This window comes from Helianthus annuus, chromosome 12 (genome assembly GCF_002127325.2).
Source record: "Helianthus annuus cultivar XRQ/B chromosome 12, HanXRQr2.0-SUNRISE, whole genome shotgun sequence".
NCBI classification, from domain to species: Eukaryota; Viridiplantae; Streptophyta; class Magnoliopsida; order Asterales; family Asteraceae; genus Helianthus; species Helianthus annuus.
The window spans coordinates 6,157,012-6,174,479 of NC_035444.2; the positions used below are offsets into that span (position 1 = coordinate 6,157,012).

General features: G+C 39.3%; 2 protein-coding genes across 2 annotated transcripts; both read left to right on the plus strand.

Moving 5' to 3' along the window:
• The first annotated feature begins 8,098 nt into the window (after positions 1 to 8,098).
• LOC110893904 lies at positions 8,099 to 13,420 on the plus strand. The gene is made up of 8 exons (XM_022141058.2): positions 8,099 to 8,316; positions 8,416 to 8,534; positions 9,795 to 10,530; positions 11,500 to 11,591; positions 11,701 to 11,775; positions 12,117 to 12,178; positions 12,322 to 12,391; positions 12,499 to 13,420. The coding sequence occupies exons 1-8, from the start codon at positions 8,184 to 8,186 to the stop codon at positions 13,237 to 13,239; spliced, it is 2,028 nt and encodes a 675-aa protein (XP_021996750.1). The 5' UTR covers positions 8,099 to 8,183; the 3' UTR covers positions 13,240 to 13,420.
• A 1,319-nt stretch (positions 13,421 to 14,739) lies between these two features.
• On the plus strand, positions 14,740 to 17,260 carry LOC110893903 (transmembrane 9 superfamily member 11). Its single transcript, XM_022141057.2, has 2 exons — positions 14,740 to 14,865; positions 15,048 to 17,260. Exon 2 carries the CDS (start codon positions 15,059 to 15,061, stop codon positions 17,030 to 17,032), a length of 1,974 nt encoding a protein of 657 aa, XP_021996749.1. The 5' UTR covers positions 14,740 to 14,865; positions 15,048 to 15,058; the 3' UTR covers positions 17,033 to 17,260.
• Positions 17,261 to 17,468: the final 208 nt, after the last annotated feature.

The following is a 17,468-nucleotide window of genomic DNA, read 5'->3' on the forward strand; positions in this document are numbered from 1 at the left end:
ACGCCTGAAAACGCCCACCCCTCCATTACATGGGGCGTTTTTTTGAAAAAAAATTCAAAAACTTGAAATTGGCGTGTTTATGATAACGCTTAAAGGGGGACTTTGTAACCAGCCTTTTTCTGACATCTTGACCCTTTTTTCTCAACCAAGCCTTTGAAACCAACCAAGCCTTTTTCTCAACCAATCACTTTTGCCCTCTTTACCTGACATCTTGACCTTATTTATTTTTTTTTTTAATTAAAAATATTATGGGGGTTATTGGCATAATGCCCCACTACGCCTATTTTGCTATAATGCCCCATGTGTGACTAGGATGACACGTGGCGTATAATGCCCCATGTTGGGGGCATTATTCTTGTTTACCACTACGGGTGGTCTAAGAAAGAAGGAAAGATAAGTTTGTCACTAAATTTTATTTTTTTCTACGTGTTTAGAGAATTAAGTTCTAAGGCCACACGGGGCGGTCCCGTGATGGCAATGTATAACGCGTGAAATGGTCACGCTACACCGCCGCCGGTGTGTTGAACACGCGTGGAATTCACAACGCGTTAAGCCGGTCACGCGTTGAACTTTGATTTTTTCGAACGTTGGATCATTTGAACGTTGGATCATTTAGGAGTGATAGAATTCCATCACTAGTGATTCCACCCCTCCTACATTTCTATCACTAGTGATGGAAATTTGATTGATGACATGGCATGATTTTATTGGACATTGAGAGTGATAGATTCTATCACTAGTGAACCACCCCTAGTCCCCTAAGACCAACCCTTTGTCATGGGTTTAAATATTAACGGCTGAAAGTTATTTTAGCAAATTGGTGTAGGGTTTACATATTGTTATATGGTCGATAACTCGTCTTAGATATTGGCCTTGGCTGATTTTTGTGTAGCACATGAAATTAAACTTATCTAAGGCGTCAATGAGTGAGCTCACCTTGGATCGAGATTCATAGGAGGTTTTTTTTAATCAGTTTTTTACTTTCAAAAGAAGCTTAAAAGTTAAATTCTTATCTTTTTTTTTCTTTTATCATTTTTTTTTCAAAAGAGCCTTAAAAGATAAATTTATATTTAGTGAAGATAAGTGGCCAAAAAACGGAAAACATGGATATACATTAGAGCCTGGTGTAAAAAAACTGGTTTAGCCCGATGAACCGTTTCAGAGCCTGATTCTATAGGGCCCAGAAAAGCTAGTTTGGGCCAAACCAATTCGAGCACGACTCCGACCAGGTGGTTTGGGACAGGTTTGTGTTTTTTATTTGTTGAACCGGTTTCACCCGAACCTGTTTGGGCCCGATAGGTTTTGAACCCTATCTAAATTGGTTTGAGTGGGTTGGGGTTTTCAACCCTAAAATCGATTCTCAACCCGAACCGGTTTGGGCCAAACTGGCCCGATTTACAACCCAAACCGGTTTAGGCCGAAACCGAGTTTTGTACACCTTTAAATCTTTAATATACATGCTGGAATGTGAAACTGAATATTGATTTGTCATGATTCATTTGATTTGGGCCTTATCTTACAGCCCAAACAGTTAGCCCAATATGTGTTTTGAGGCTAGTTGATACTTGAGCCCACGTGACATTGTATAACAATAATTCCCTTTAACCATTCTAAACATACATATTATGCGTTAATATGATGTTAGTTTCAACAACGAAATATGATCAATTGTTTAAGATGATGTCACGTTTAATAAATTTCTAAAAATATTAACAATTTTTTTTATAGGTTTGCCTTATTAATAGTTGCACATATCACTTCCTTAGAGAACTATCATGTAAAAGTTACCATTAACAATATCAGTTTTATTAAAAATAAATATGCAGATAAACACTATATGATGGTTGAGTTTAAAAGTATTTGTTTCTTCACGAAAACTAAACATATTTTTTTTTTTTTTTTTTTTTTGAACGGCTGATTTCATTAAACGAAAAAAGCTAGCAAGAAGCTAGACAAAACAATACATGAGAAGAAATTTACAAGACATTAAAACTGCACCAATCCGACCATTCTAAAGATTGCATTTTGGCTCTGTTTCTCACCCAAAGGAAGCTTGTTGATTTTATTTCCGCTAGGAGTCTTGATACATCCACCCGATTACCGGAAAAGATGACATTGTTACGAAGTTTCCAGATATTCCAGCATGAGATAATAATAATAGCCTGGACCAATTTCTTCATTTTCGGTGGACCCGAAAGGTTTTTGTGCACCCGAAACAGGTCTTCGGTAGTAAAAGCGTAAATGGGAGGTATCCCGATCCAGCCGGACACCATCTGCCATGTTACCGAACTAACCATGCATTCCGTGAGTAAATGCTGAATTGTTTCTTCACCTTCGCCGCATAATGGACAACATGTAGATGCCATACTGATATTTCTTCTAGCTAGGGCCGCCCGAGTAGGTAGTCGATCGATAGCCGTCCTCCACCCAAAAATATTTACTTTGCGTGGAACCCAACTATTCCACTCGAAGTTGTTGACCATAGGTTGATTGTATGAATTGTTGAGTAGTTTTTTAACAGACTTAACCGAGAATGCCCCTGTCGGATCCGATGCCCAACTCCATACATCTTTTGATTCAGATAACGAAGACTGCATAACAATGTTAGTGAGTGCTTCGAGTTCTGCAAGTTCCTGTAATGACGACGGATAACGAAGCCAGCCCCATGTGATTCTATTTGTATTTTCTCCAGGCACTTTTTGCAACCGGTCCCGAACGCAGCATCCTTTGTGTTTTTCCAGCGAATAGAGCAATGGGAAACGGACTTTCAATGGTATATCCACAGCCCATACATCTGTCCAGAACTGAGTATCAGATCCATTACCTATTTTGCATCTGAAAAGAAGATTGAGGTGGATGTCCTTGTTTTTTAGGGCCTCCTCTCTCTTGGTGATATTGTTCCAGACTCCAGAAAGACCTTTTTTTGAGGGCAGAAAATTTCCTTGCTTTCGATTGAAATGAAGACTCATAATAACCGATCTCCAAAGCCTGTTGGACTCCGTTTTATACCTCCAAGCCCATTTAGACAATAAGCCACAGTTCATATTATATAAGGAATCCAAGCCAAGCCCCCCACTTTTTATCGGTTGTGTAACCCGATCCCAACGTACCCAGTGCATCCTTTTTCTTGCCAGCGTATCGCCCCACAAAAAATCCCTTCTTATTTTCTCTAATTTATTCAGCACCGCCATGGGAGCTTGGTAAAGAGAGAAATAATATAAAGGCAACGAATCCAGGACCGACTTAATAAGTGTAGTTCTACCCCCGATTGATAGAGTACTTGCTTTCCAAAGTGAGAGTCGTGCTTCAAAGGTTTCGATAACCGGTGACCAGTTATTGAATTTATTCATATTACCTCCAACCTTGAGGCCAAGGTACATGAAAGGAATGGATCCCGAATTACATCCTAGCCGACTTGCCATGTAGTCGCATTCACTAGATGCAGTACCCACTCCATAGAGACAAGACTTGTGGAAGTTGATTTTCAGCCCGGATACTAGGAAGAAGCATCTCATGAATCTCCTGATGTTAACAAAATTGTCTTCCTCCCATGCGCCCAAAAGCATGACATCGTCCGCGAAGATAAGATGTGACACCTTGGGTCCATTGTTCGGAAGAGAGATCCCTTTTATAATTCCCGCGGAAGTTGCACTTATCATGAAACTTGAGAGAGCCTCCATTGCTAAAATGAAAATGAAGGGTGAGAGTGGATCACCCTGTCTGACGCCTCTGAAGCATTGAAATTCCTCGGTTGGAGAGCCGTTAACAAGAACCGAGGACCGAGACGAAACTAGAATGCCATGAATCCACTGTATCCATTTGTCGGGAAAATTCATTTGCATAAAGACCGACTTGATGAAACTCCAACTAATTGTGTCAAAGGCCTTTTCAAAATCAATCTTGAATAGGAAAGCCCGTTTTTTTGATTTTTTTATCCACGATATAATTTCATTTGTAATGAGTGGCCCATCAAGGATATTCCTGTCAGATAGGTAGGCCGATTGTTCTTCCGAAATGACCGAAGCTATAACCATTTTGAGGCGGTTTGCTAATACCTTCGAGATGACCTTACTGATACAACCAATGAGATTAATCGGCCGAAAATCATTGAGATTCTCAGGATCGTTTATCTTTGGAATTAGTGTAATAAATGAGGAGCTGCAACCTTTTGATATAATACCCGAGTTGTGAAACCGAATCAAGATGTTGTGGAAGTCGTCCCCCAATAAGTCCCAGTAATGCTTTAAAAATGTGAAGTTAAATCCATCTGGCCCCGGTGCCTTGTCACCACCACAATCCCAAACGGCGTTTTTTACTTCGTTAAAAGAGAAGGGTGAGATAAGAGACATACTTTGCATGTTGGTGAGCTTCTTGATGTGATGACATGTGAATGCTGGCCTTGACGGATTGGGTTCAACGAATTTGTTTTCAAAGAATTTCCGGATTTCTTCCTTGATTAATGTAGGATCAGTACACCAATCCCCATTAATAAATAAGCCATTTAGCCTACTTCTCGATATCCTACTATTGATGTAACCGTGAAAGAAAGCTGAATTTTCATCCCCTTCTATTGCCCACCTGACCCGTGATTTTTGCTGAAGTTCGTTGACCCGACCATCGTTGATCAAATTTATAATATTCTTATGCTCCATATACTCTGATTTTTCAACTTCAGAAAGGTCTCTAATTTCACATAAAAGATCGAGTTTTTTAATTACCTCCGCCGAAGTGGAGAGACTTGCATTCTCCTCCTTTTTGGTCTTTTTATTCCACTCCTTAACAGCCTTCTTGATGCATCTGAGTTTCTCTGCGAGTACGACATCAGGAGGACCATATAAACTGAAAGTACTCACCGCGGAACGTACAGCCGTGTCGAGACCTGGTTTGGAAAGCCAAGCGTTGAAAAATTTGAAAGGTATCGAACCAAAATCATTAGACGTGGTGATGAGGACCAGCGGGCAGTGATCCGAGAGATTCCTCGGTAGAGTCCTAAGAGAAGCGGTTGGCCATAATCCCCAAAATTTATCACAAACTAGCATACGATCTAGTTTGCTCATCTTGTTCCCTCCATCTAGCCATCTGGTGAATTTTGACCCATTCATGAGGTACTCAGCGAGATTCGCTTCGTAGATGAACGAGTTAAAGTCCGCGGCAGAGACAGGGTCAAAGATGCAGTTTCTTTTCTCCTCGGCTGATCTTACCTGGTTAAAGTCACCCAAAATAATCCAAATACCTCCTTGAGATGCCTTTAGATCTATAATGTGAGACCATAGGGCCCTTTTTGAAGAAGCAGACTGTGGCGCATAAACATTCATGATGTGTAGCTGATCACTGATGCCCCTGATTGTACCACAAATCAACAAGTAATTCCTGTGCTTGAAAGTGTTTGACCTGGTGAATATAGTGGGATCCCATAAGCATGCCAAGCCACCCGATCTTCCTTCCGAATTTACCCAATCAGTATCCAACGGATAATTTCCCCAAAATTTTTTAAAATTGATCCTTGACCCATCTGCATACATAGTTTCCTGCATCGCAATGAAACAAATACCCTGCTCTTTTTTTATGCTTTTGATCCATGCTGCTTTCTGGGCATTGCCCACACCCCTTATGTTAATTGTGAGGTAATTCATTGATTACCGATGTTTACTCCTTCACCCCTGACCATTTCTTCCACCAAATTCATGAAATTATCAACTTGCAGCCCAATCGCTTTGCCTATTTCTATGGTGGCCCTTGTCTCTACCGGAGTTCTAGACGCGTCACCTAAATCATGCGACGAAACTGGATCTGAAACAGTATCCATCACAGGTTCGATGTAATTGTCTTGGCCCAGAGACATATTGTTCACCGGATCTTGAGTGTTGCTTGGTTGCGGAACTGGTGTCGTGCGACAGTCGGCAACGATGTGACACGGAGCCTGATGATTCATATCAGATGGGATAGGGGAATTAATGACATTTGCACGAAGGTAGTCAGGATAAGGTGGGAGTGGAAAGGAGAAAGGAGCATGTGCAGAAATGGACTCGCATCTGGCTCTTTTGTTTGCAGGCTGCCTTGGGCTAATATTAGGCCCAGATGATGAAGAGATGGGCTTGTGCACGCGAGACCCGGAACCATTTCTTTTTGGTTTATTATGGGTAGTAGGAGGTTGGGACCCACCCGGTGTAAAGGCATTAAAAATGGTCTGACAAGGCATTTCAATGTCTGGAACAGAATACGAAGGATTTTTTATGGAAGAAGATGGCGCCGTTTCTTGGGAATCCACCCCCATGCACGTATCGTTTCCCCTGTTAGACTTTTCGTTTTCCACCGGGATGTCGCTCATTACATCAGACGTTACAACTTCAACGGACCTTCCTGTCTTATCAACATGGGTTCTGGTGTCCACTCCGGCCACCACCGACGTCTTTGTACCCTGTTTTTTTGGACCGTCTGTACCCCCTACCATGAAGTCGGGAATCCAATCCCTCATAACCTCTGTAATCCATACACTATATTCATTTCCATTCCAGGTGATACTCATTTCCCCTTCAACCATTTTGCCAGAATTAACAAGTATGCCAACATAATCATAAGCAAGATTGCAGTCGTTTACACCAGCCATAGAGGGTGAGATGACAGCACCAAAGGTGCTAGCAATTGCATTAAAGACATCATGATTCCATGCATGAATAGGGACCCCGTCAATGCGTAACCAAGCAATCCTATCCATACATGCTTCCACTCCCTCCCACTGCTGTATTGATGAAAACCATTTAGACTCTTTTACTTTGTAGTGGGCTAAAAACGCATCACAGTGTTTCTTATGGGTGAATGTTAGGAGAACCCTTAATCCACCAATATACCGGAGCCCATAGAGAAATTTCGAAAGATTCTCCGTGATTTCCGTAATATTATTGAGAATGTCGAGGGATTTTGCTTCAACAATAATTGATTTTTCCCCCCATACCCTCAACGGTTCCGATATGGTGTTCGGGAAATCGATAGTTTTTAGTTTTCCTGCATCTTTGCCCGTCACTATATCCGAATAAGATCTCCTATCCCCACTGTTTGGTTTGTCATACCTGGCATTTGTGTGATTGTGAAATTGACAGGACTGATTTGCTTTCGCCGTCTCGTATTGTCTTGGTATACCCACAACAGTTGGTTTTCCGTCACGTCGGAATTTGGCCATATCAACTTTAAGTTTTGCTCCTTTCAACTTCACTTTGTTAAGGACTTCCAACATTTTTTCCACATCTTGCACATTGTCGTATCTCACAAAAGCAAACCTGTTGCCCCCCTTGTCTAGTTTCTTTGGTAGAAACACATCAGCCAGCTCTCCAAAAACCCGGAATTCGTTCCAAATTTCTCCTCTGGTGCAGAATCCAGGGAGGTTCGAAACAAAGAACGTTGTTGCATATTCAAACTCGAAAGATTGCTTTTTGACCATTAAGACTGTATTTGACCATTGTTGACCACTTACTGTTTAATTGACCCATTAGATAAAAATTACTCGATGAACTAGGACTAGCGATTAATCAGCGACTAACGCAGGCTTGTCGGGATTTTTACAACTATGCCCTCAGGCCGTTTTAGCTTGACTCAACTAAATACCATATCATATATATATTTTGAGTTAAATGCCATTTTAGTTAGTGTAGTTTGGACCATTTTGGTCCAAATCCAAAGGTTTAATATTTAGCTTTTGGTCCAAAAAGGTTTCACCGTTGGCATTTTAGTCCATTGAGTTAACTTCATCTATTTTTTCTCTTAAAGAGAAGAGCAATTCGGTCATTTTATATGTAATTATGTTAACTAGAAGGGCAATTCAGCTATATAAATGACCAAATTGCCCTTCTCGTTAACAGAAAAATGTATGAAGTTTACCCAGTGGATTAAAACGACAACATTGAAACCTTTTGGACCCACCGGTGAAAAATGAAAACTTTGGACCAAGTGTCAAAATGACCCAAACACATAGACTAAAATGATATTTAACTCTATTTTTTTTTTAGTTTTTACCAAGGGAAAATCATTAGGTGAATTCGTGTGTAACGTGTCACAACACAAACACACGCACCACGATTACAGTTTACACCGCGCTACACACGATAACAACACCGCCTTCCCCAAATAACAACAAAAAAAATAAATCGTCATATTTTCCGTATCTCAGATCGCATATTCCGTCAACAACAATGGCCGGAACCGGTAAAAATAAGCAAAAATCTGGCAAATCCATTAACCGAAAACCAATAAAACAATCTCTGTTCGTAGAAGGCGGTTTATTATCCGATTGGTCTCCGGTTACCGATTCTCCCCCTTCCAAAGGTAAATAAATTCATCTGCTTTATTATTATTATTAATATTATGTTATTTGATGTTATTTAGTTGTTTATTTTGTGATTGTAATTTGATTGAATTTCATAGGAAAGAGTAATAATGGTAAGAATAGTGGAAGTAATTCGAAGAATAAATCAAAAGCTTCGAGTTCGAGAATGATCGAGGAGAAGCGTAAAATGAATGCTGTTGGTTACAGTTATCCTCAAGTAACGGTTTCTCTCTATTCAAAAGTTTTTATTTTTTTAGGGCATAATTTGATTAGGAACCAAATTGTGATGAAAATGGGATATCTTTTTTTTTTATTTATTAATATTAATATATGTGTAATTGTTGAAATTATGACAGACAAAATGGATATATAGTTATTGAATGTGATTAATTTGACATGAAAAAGAAAGTGCTGGTCTCTTTGAGATTTGCTTTGTTTTATCAATATAAGAGCATTCACATCCCGTCCGCCATGAGAGTTTTTTATATTATAAAAAATGGTTGTGACTGGAGGAGAGAGAAAATGATACTGTTCATTTGTATATATGAGGGGACACTATTCACTCTCTATAATATTTTTGAGTAAATTGCCAAAATCGTTCTTGAGTTTTGGACGTGTTTGCCAGTTTCATTCAAAGCAACGTTTTTGTACTATATTGCCCTTCACTTTTTGGGATTTTTTTGCCATTTTCATCCAAATGTCCAACTTTTTTTTGCCAAAATCGTCCCTAAGATTTGGGACTTTTTGTCATTTTCATCCAAATGCCTGTCAAAAAAATAAAGCAAATTAGACATTTGGATGAAAATGGCAAAAAATCTCAAAAAGGGAAGGGCCATGTGGTATAAAAAAGTTCTTTTGGATGAAACTGGCAAACATGCACAAACCTCAGGGACGATTTTGGCAATTTACTCAATACTTTTTTATATATTTTGAAAGTGGTTGTGAGTGGAGCAGATGGAAAAGATAACGATACAGGTATAAAAATATTATTTAGTTGGAAAGATAGAGAAAATGTAGTTGTTTTTATAATAAGAGGGTAAAATTTGACGGAAGAGATGTGAATGCTCTAAGATTTTAATAAACTGTTTCAAGTGGAAAACTTGGCTGGTGAAGTTAAAAGCAGTCTGCTTTCATTATCTTGTTGCGTTCAACCGTCTATAATACCTTGTTAGGGACTAGGGGGCGCCTTTGGGAAAGTTGATCGGGTAAATCGGGTAATATGGGAACACCGCCGCAAACCATTCGGGTTCGGCATTTTGGGAAAAATTCCTGGTTTGTGAACAAGAGATCTTTACCGAACTTTGTGTTGAAAAGTTCATTCGGGTACATTTGTAGTTCGGTAACACTGCTACAATCGATTTGGGTACTTTGGGTAAAAATGAGGTAGCATTGGCTCTTGTGATTCTGTGATCGAGTGTGGAATGATAATTTAGCTCTAGCAGATGTTTGACCGGTTTGACTAAATTAATGTTTTCAGGTGGACCTTCTTCCAGATGAAGTTGATGATGAACATAAAACATTGGATGAATCAAACACGATTGTTTTGGTTGATACCAAGGTTGTTGCTTACGTTGACGAAACAAAGGTCGAAGAATCTGAAACCGTCAAATACACAACCGAGTACGATGCAAATTCAGAAGTAGATGACACTTTCCATAGAGGCTTAGGATTTCACGATAAAGAAGAAGACCCGTGTGTCAATGAAGAAAAAGAAGGTCCCATTTCCGAATCATCATCCTCGGAGGAAATAGAAACCGACCCGTTATCTTCTCCCGAAAAAAATTCAGGATTTTTGTCGATCGGAGGCATGAAACTGTACACCCATGATATATCCGATGTGGAAGATGATGACGAGGATAAAGAAAGCGTCGAGTCTTCAGAATCCGATGATTCGTCTGACTCATCGGATAATGACACCTCATCTGATACAGACGATGAGATTGCTAAAGATTACATTGAAGGAATTCGTGATGATGATGTTATTAATGATACGTTAGTAAAGTTCGGAGGGATTGCACTTCAGGAGGCATCAAGGGAATACGGTATGAAGAAACCTCGGTCGAGAGTGAAAAGTCAAAGTCAACCAAAGTCTATCAAGTTTCGAGCCGACAAAGATGATTGGTCTGCTATAGATGATTTTATGCTAGTAAAAGACCCTCGGATTGCTTATGCACAAAAGAAGAAGAAGAAGCATGAAAAAAGGCGATTGCCAGGTAAAGTATTGATAGATTTATCTTGTGTTGATAAAAAATTGGAATCAACTGTGGTCTAGTTTTATTTCAGGTAACTATATATTTTCTATAGAAGGGCCACTAATTTTTAAGATGAGTAAAATGCCATTTTCGTCCCTGAGGTTTGACCAGTTTTGCGACTTTTATCCAATAGTTTGTTTTTCCGCATCTGGATCCCAAAAGTTTGAAATCTTGCCATTTTCTTCGGGTTCGTTAACTCCATCCATTTTCATCGTTAAGTCAGGGATATTTCCGTCTTTTTTGTTAACTTAAAGGGTAATTCGGTCTTTTTCCAGGAGTATTCAGTCTTTTTACATAACGTGAAAAAGACCAAATTGCCCTTTAAGTTAGCAAAAAAGACGGAAATACCCTGATGTAACGGAGAAAAATGGATGGAGTTAACGAGCTAGATGAAAATGGCAAGATTTCAAACCTTTTGGATCCAGATGCAGAAAAACAAACATTTGGATGAAAGTCGCAAAACTGGCCAAAGCTCAGGGACAAAAATGCCATTTTACTCTTTTAAGATTTTTGATAGAAAATCTGAAATTAAAAAAAGTTCGGTTTGAGGTAATCAATACAGAGGCTGTCAGGTCAAAATGATTATGTGGTAGATGACATGTCCGTAAGCTTGATCGTGTTGACTTCTCTTTGATGAATTGGTCGTAGGTGGTGCTAACCCATTTCGACCCGTTTTAAGTTAGCAAGTTATATAAGAGTGGCCCATTCCGACCTGTCGTATCATTTGAGTAGATCCAAATTGGCTCATTGGATAATTTGAGTTTACCAATCAACCCATTCTTTGAAGAATGGGCCGTTCGGCAAACTATTAAAACAAACTAGAGCAGTTGCATGTATTGCAGAATGTTAATTAAGTAGATAACCGAAGAACGGTAACTTAATTGTGTTCCTTGAATTGTATCGCATATGCTCCTCAGTGTATCATTTCAGGTGAGAAGAAAAAACAACGTCAAGATACCATTGCTTTGAAGCGTAAGGAGCGAATGATACGCCGAGGTGTTGATCTTGAGGAAATAAATTCCGTAAGCACAAAATCAGTTTTTTATTTCTTTTAACAAATGCATTACTAGTAGTTTATGTATACATCGTGAGCTTGCGAAAATCAGTATCTACGGCGGCTCTTAAATGCAGAAATTAGAGCAGATGGTGCAGAATGAGGGTGATATTATGTCGTTTCAACTTATGCATTCTCGGGATTGTTCACAGGTATACAAATTCAGAAACCATGAATATTTCATTAATTACGTTTTTGGCCCCTGTGGTTATATCACTTTTACTATATTAGTCCAAAATAAGAATTTTTAACATATCTGCCCCCATGGTCTCTATAACTAACCATTTTGGCCCCTAAGTCTAACCATCTGTAACTAACCATTTTGGCCCCCATGATCTCTAGACTTGGGGGCCAAAATGGTTAGTTATGGAGACCATGGGGGCATATATGTTTAAAATTCTTATTTTTGGCTAATATAGTAAAAGTGATATAACCACAGGGGCCAAAAACGTAATTTACTCTAATTTTATTCTGAATTTTTGAGTCGCTTCAGGTCCAAAGGTTGGCGTCAATTTATCGTTTGAGAAGTTGCAGTCAAGGTTCAGGCAAAAGAAGGTACCGTGCGTTAACGAATTAGTATATGTTATAATTTGTCTTTTTTTTTTTGTTTTTCTTTTTTTGTTTGAGAACTTGTCGCTTTTGATTTCGTCTTAGTCTAAATAATATAGAGGGGTTAACTTAGATTATATATTCTTCAGGTTTGTAACAGTGACACGAAGTGAATACACTGGAATGCCATCTTCCAATGACCGAATCCGCCTCGAAAAGGTGAGTAAAATTTAGTTTATTCGGTTACTTCACATTATTCATATCATGGATCACATTCATACGATGAAATAAAGCGGTTAACGAATTACGTTTTTTTTGTTTTGCAGCTTATCGGTGATGCTAATACCGCAGTTAACCATACACCGCCTGCCAAAATGGCTGCAAATAGTAGTAAAAAAGCTTCAAAAGGAACCACTGGTTTGAGCCCGTTAGACTCGAGATTAACAAAAGCCAAAACTTACGGTGAATCAAGCAGCAAGCAAAGAAGAGAAAAAGACAAGACGGTAGTCACTTACGCTAAACAACCAGTTTCATTCATCTCGTGTGGTAACATGGAACCCGAACCAAACGTGACCACTTTACCGACCACTTTGCCTGTTGATGAACCAAAACCGAGAGACCAAACTGCCAGCTCATCAAGCTACGGTGCTTTTGAGAACCACACAACCGGTTTCGGTTCAAGAATGATGGCAAAAATGGGGTATGTAGACGGAAACGGATTAGGGAAGGATGGTACAGGAATAGCCGAGCCTATTGAAGTGATCCAACGGCCCAAATCACTCGGGTTAGGAGCGGAGCCCGAGGCTCCTGAAGACACAACCCCACCACCACTAAGGGTAAAGGGTCAAAGCGCTAGGAGTAGTGAAAGTAGGGGGAGATCGGGATCGGGATCGGGAAATGCACGTGTTGGGTCGTTTGAAAGGCATACGAAAGGGTTCGGGTCGAAAATGATGGCGAAAATGGGGTATGTTGAAGGGTCGGGTCTAGGGAGAGAGTCACAAGGCATCGTTGACCCGCTTGTGGCTACCAGGCTTCCTAAGTCTAGAGGCTTGGGTGCCAATGGTTAGCTTTTATTGACCCTTCATGATTCATGTTGTAGTTGAATATGTTCTAACGTGTACCATGTAATTTTTTTTTTATTTATTTATCACATAAGACACTTGTCGTGTTACATCTACGATGTAGCGTTTGTCATATTAGATTTTACTTAAATAAAAAATGCGTGAATAATTTTCACGCATCTAGTTTGTGATCGAGGTCTTGGGACTCATTGTGCCGGGTTTTCTTCATGTATGGTCGAGGCCCGATCTATACGAGTCGCTTTGTTTTATGCTCGAGAAGGTCGAGGTTGGTCTATGCGAGTCTCAGACGCGCATAGAAAATTAAAATAGTGTTAATAAATAGTAATAAGTAAATATGAAAAAAAAAATAGTTGATTTATAGAAAATAGAATAAAAAAAATTAAACCCAAAAAGATTATTTTCGTAAATTGATATTTGACCTGCAATGCTTAACTGTCGGTGAGCAACGTTGATGTTACGTCGTCACTGTCGCTTTCTATACAATTTTCTCTTGAGCCCCAAGCTTTAATATAATGCCACCAAGCAATTTTTTTACCTTCTACTTGTATTTTTCTTTATATTAACACACAAGTTGGTTGTTATTTATTAATATATATGCAAAATAAAAGTTGGTAAAAACGATGAGTTTCTTGTATTACGTTACCGCACTCTATAAATTAGATAGTCTCGTTGTCTTGGCTAGACTATGTTGTCTTAATCGGGCTTACGCTGGCTTTAGATTTTGGCTTGGGCGTTCCCCCGTGAAACCATCCGTTGACTGCCACTTGACAGCCGTTGTGTCACCACAAGAGTTGAACACTCTCTGACGTAACACACAATATAACGAAAACCCGAGTGAGCTCAAGATAGAACCTAACACATTTGCAAGAATACTAGGCTCTATCTATCATTGCCTAATCCACCAAAGTAACATAACTTGAGTCTATATTGAAGAACCCAAATCTCCCTATCACTAGGCCACAAGGTTTAGACTGTCGTTAAAAACAAATATAATTGGTTAGACTGTCGTTAAAAACAAATATAATTATTTGGACTACAACATCAATTTTTCAGTTATTACAGTCAATAACAAAATTACTTTAAAAATCTAATTAAACAATCAATTTTTTGTTTAATTAAATCCTTAGAATCGTTTTTATTTATATCATTTCATATTTACTTGATTACATAAACTTTTATTTACTTGATTTCATCTCAAGCTTCGCCACTGCTAACCGGGTGAATAGTTAGTATGTTAGTATCACCAAATTAGTATTAAAATTCCATATTACTTGAATTTAAACCCAAAATCTTCAAGAGAAGCAAAGTTTCCCACTCCGTAAAAAAAGATCATTGATAAATGTTGTATGTACTTTAACTTTATTGTTATATAATTATAAAATTTACTATCATTATAACTATAAAAAATAAATAAATATATAGCAAATAAAATATATGTTTTAAACTTCCAAGGGTTTATAACGTGTTGATAACTCCTCACACCACTTTTTAAGTGACCCTTTACCCAATATTTCCTCCAAGATCACCGACGAAATTCAAGATCGACATTTCGTCGAACATCTTATCTGCATTCCAATTCATTCGATTCTCATCAAAATCTTTCATCATAAGGTCAGTTAAATATAAACCCTTTCTTCCCTAATCACATTTTTACATTACAACATGCATGTTCTTTCAATTTCCCCAATATTTAATCACCATTTACAATAACATTATTCTGCTTAATTTGATCAAGTTGTTATTTTTACATTGAATCGTACTGAATCTTGCATTTTCCGAATTGGGTTTTTCAGATCTGACAAAAATGAAAGTTTCTGAAAAATTCAAGATCTGGGGTTTGTTGATCTGCTTGATCTCTCAACTGGGTTATGGATATTATCTCCCTGGTAGTTACCCTCACAAATACGTTGTAGGTGATACATTATCTGTAAAAGTCAACTCTTTGACTTCAATCGAAACCGAAATCCCTTACAGTTACTATAGTTTGCCCTTTTGTAAGCCTCAAGAGGGTGTTAAGGATAGTGCTGAGAATCTCGGTGAGCTTTTAATGGGCGATAGGATCGAAAACTCACCGTATAAGTTCAAGATGCATACGAATGAAACCGAGATCTTTCTTTGTCAAACGAAACCCTTGTCGAGCGATGAGTTTAAGCTGTTAACGACTAGGATAGACGAAATGTATCAAGTCAATGTGATTCTTGATAATTTGCCCGCCATTCGGTATACAAAAAGGGATAATTTTTTGGTGAGGTGGACCGGGTACCCTCTCGGGATCAAGGTTCAAGATACGTATTACGTGTTTAATCACTTGAAGTTCACGGTTTTAGTTCATAAGTATGAAGAAACGAATGTCGCGAGTGTTATGGGTACCGGTGATGCAGCTGAAGTAATCCCGACAGTTGACAAACCGGGATCTGATATTCCCGGTTATATAGTTGTTGGATTCGAGGTTCAACCGTGTAGTTTCCAGCATAACTCGGAGTCGTTAAAGGATTTGAAAATGTACGGGAAATACCCGTCGAAAATCGCTTGTGAAACGAACACCGTGACGATGGGTATAAAAGAAAACCAGCCCGTGGCGTTCACTTACGAAGTTGAATTCGTCGAAAGCGATATCAAATGGCCGTCAAGATGGGATGCGTATTTGAAAATGGACGGAGCGAAAGTACACTGGTTTTCGATCCTGAATTCGTTGATGGTCATCACTTTCTTGGCGGGAATCGTGTTGGTGATTTTCTTGAGAACCGTAAGGCGGGATCTGACTCATTACGAAGAGTTAGACAAAGAAGCGCAAGCCCAAATGAACGAAGAGTTATCCGGCTGGAAGCTAGTCGTAAGTGACGTTTTTCGCGTTCCCGATTGTCCCGCACTTTTATGCGTTATGGTTGGTGACGGGGTTCAGATTCTCGGAATGGCGGTTGTCACAATTTTATTCGCTGCACTCGGGTTCATGTCTCCCGCTTCGCGCGGGACCCTCCTCACGGGTATGTTGTTCTTTTACATGATTCTCGGAATCGCGGCTGGTTACGTTGCCGTACGTATGTGGCGAACGCTTTTTAGCGGCGATCATAAAGGATGGGTGTCGGTTTGTTGGAAAGTTTCGTGCTTTTTTCCGGGTGTCTCGTTCTTGATCCTTTTCGTGTTGAATTTCCTCTTGTGGGGCTCTGGTAGCACCGGTGCAATCCCGTTTTTTCTCTTCGTTGTCCTAATTCTACTATGGTTTTGCATATCCGTCCCGTTAACGCTCGTTGGCGGTTATTTCGGAGCAAAGGCTCCGCATATCGAGTACCCGGTTCGAACCAATCAGATACCGCGTGAAATCCCGCCTCAAAAGTACCCATCTTGGTTGTTAGTTCTTGGTGCGGGTACACTTCCGTTCGGAACCCTTTTTATCGAGCTTTTCTTCATAATGTCTAGCATATGGATGGGCCGGGTCTACTACGTTTTCGGGTTTCTATTCATCGTGATGATCCTTTTGGTCGTAGTGTGTGCCGAGGTGTCGTTAGTCTTGACGTACATGCATCTTTGCGTCGAGGACTATAAGTGGTGGTGGAAGTCGTTTTTCGCTTCGGGGTCTGTTGCGTTATACATTTTCTTGTACTCGATTAACTATCTTGTTTTCGACCTCAAGAGCTTAAGCGGGCCCGTTTCGGCTACACTTTATTTGGGATACTCGTTGTTCATGGTTCTAGCGATTATGCTCGCAACTGGAACCGTCGGGTTTCTTTCGTCGTTCTGGTTCGTGCACTACTTGTTCTCTTCGGTGAAGCTTGATTGAAACATGAAAGAGGTTTAGATGAATTTGGAGGGAAATGGGAATAAGTTTGTATGAGTTTTTGTTCTTGTTTTTAGAAATGGAATCATAGTTATGGAGTTTGTAATTTTTAAATTTCTTGTTAGTTTTGATTGTATGAATTCATGGGCAATTGGGTTTTATTTTACGTTGGTTTATTATTTTCATACACTTTGAATTTAATTGATGTTAGTAGAATTAATGATTTTTATACACTATGGTTGTGGTTCACAAAAGTGTGATACTGTATATTTTAGATGATAACTAGTATTAGGCACCCGCATTGCGGTGAAGGGGCGTAAAACGGTGCTATCAGTGTTTCCAGAGGGTAAAACCATGCTAGGTAGGAACTGAACGACAACCAAAACTGTGAAAAAAACGTAAAATAAAAACACTAATTTCTAATACCAACTGACTTACG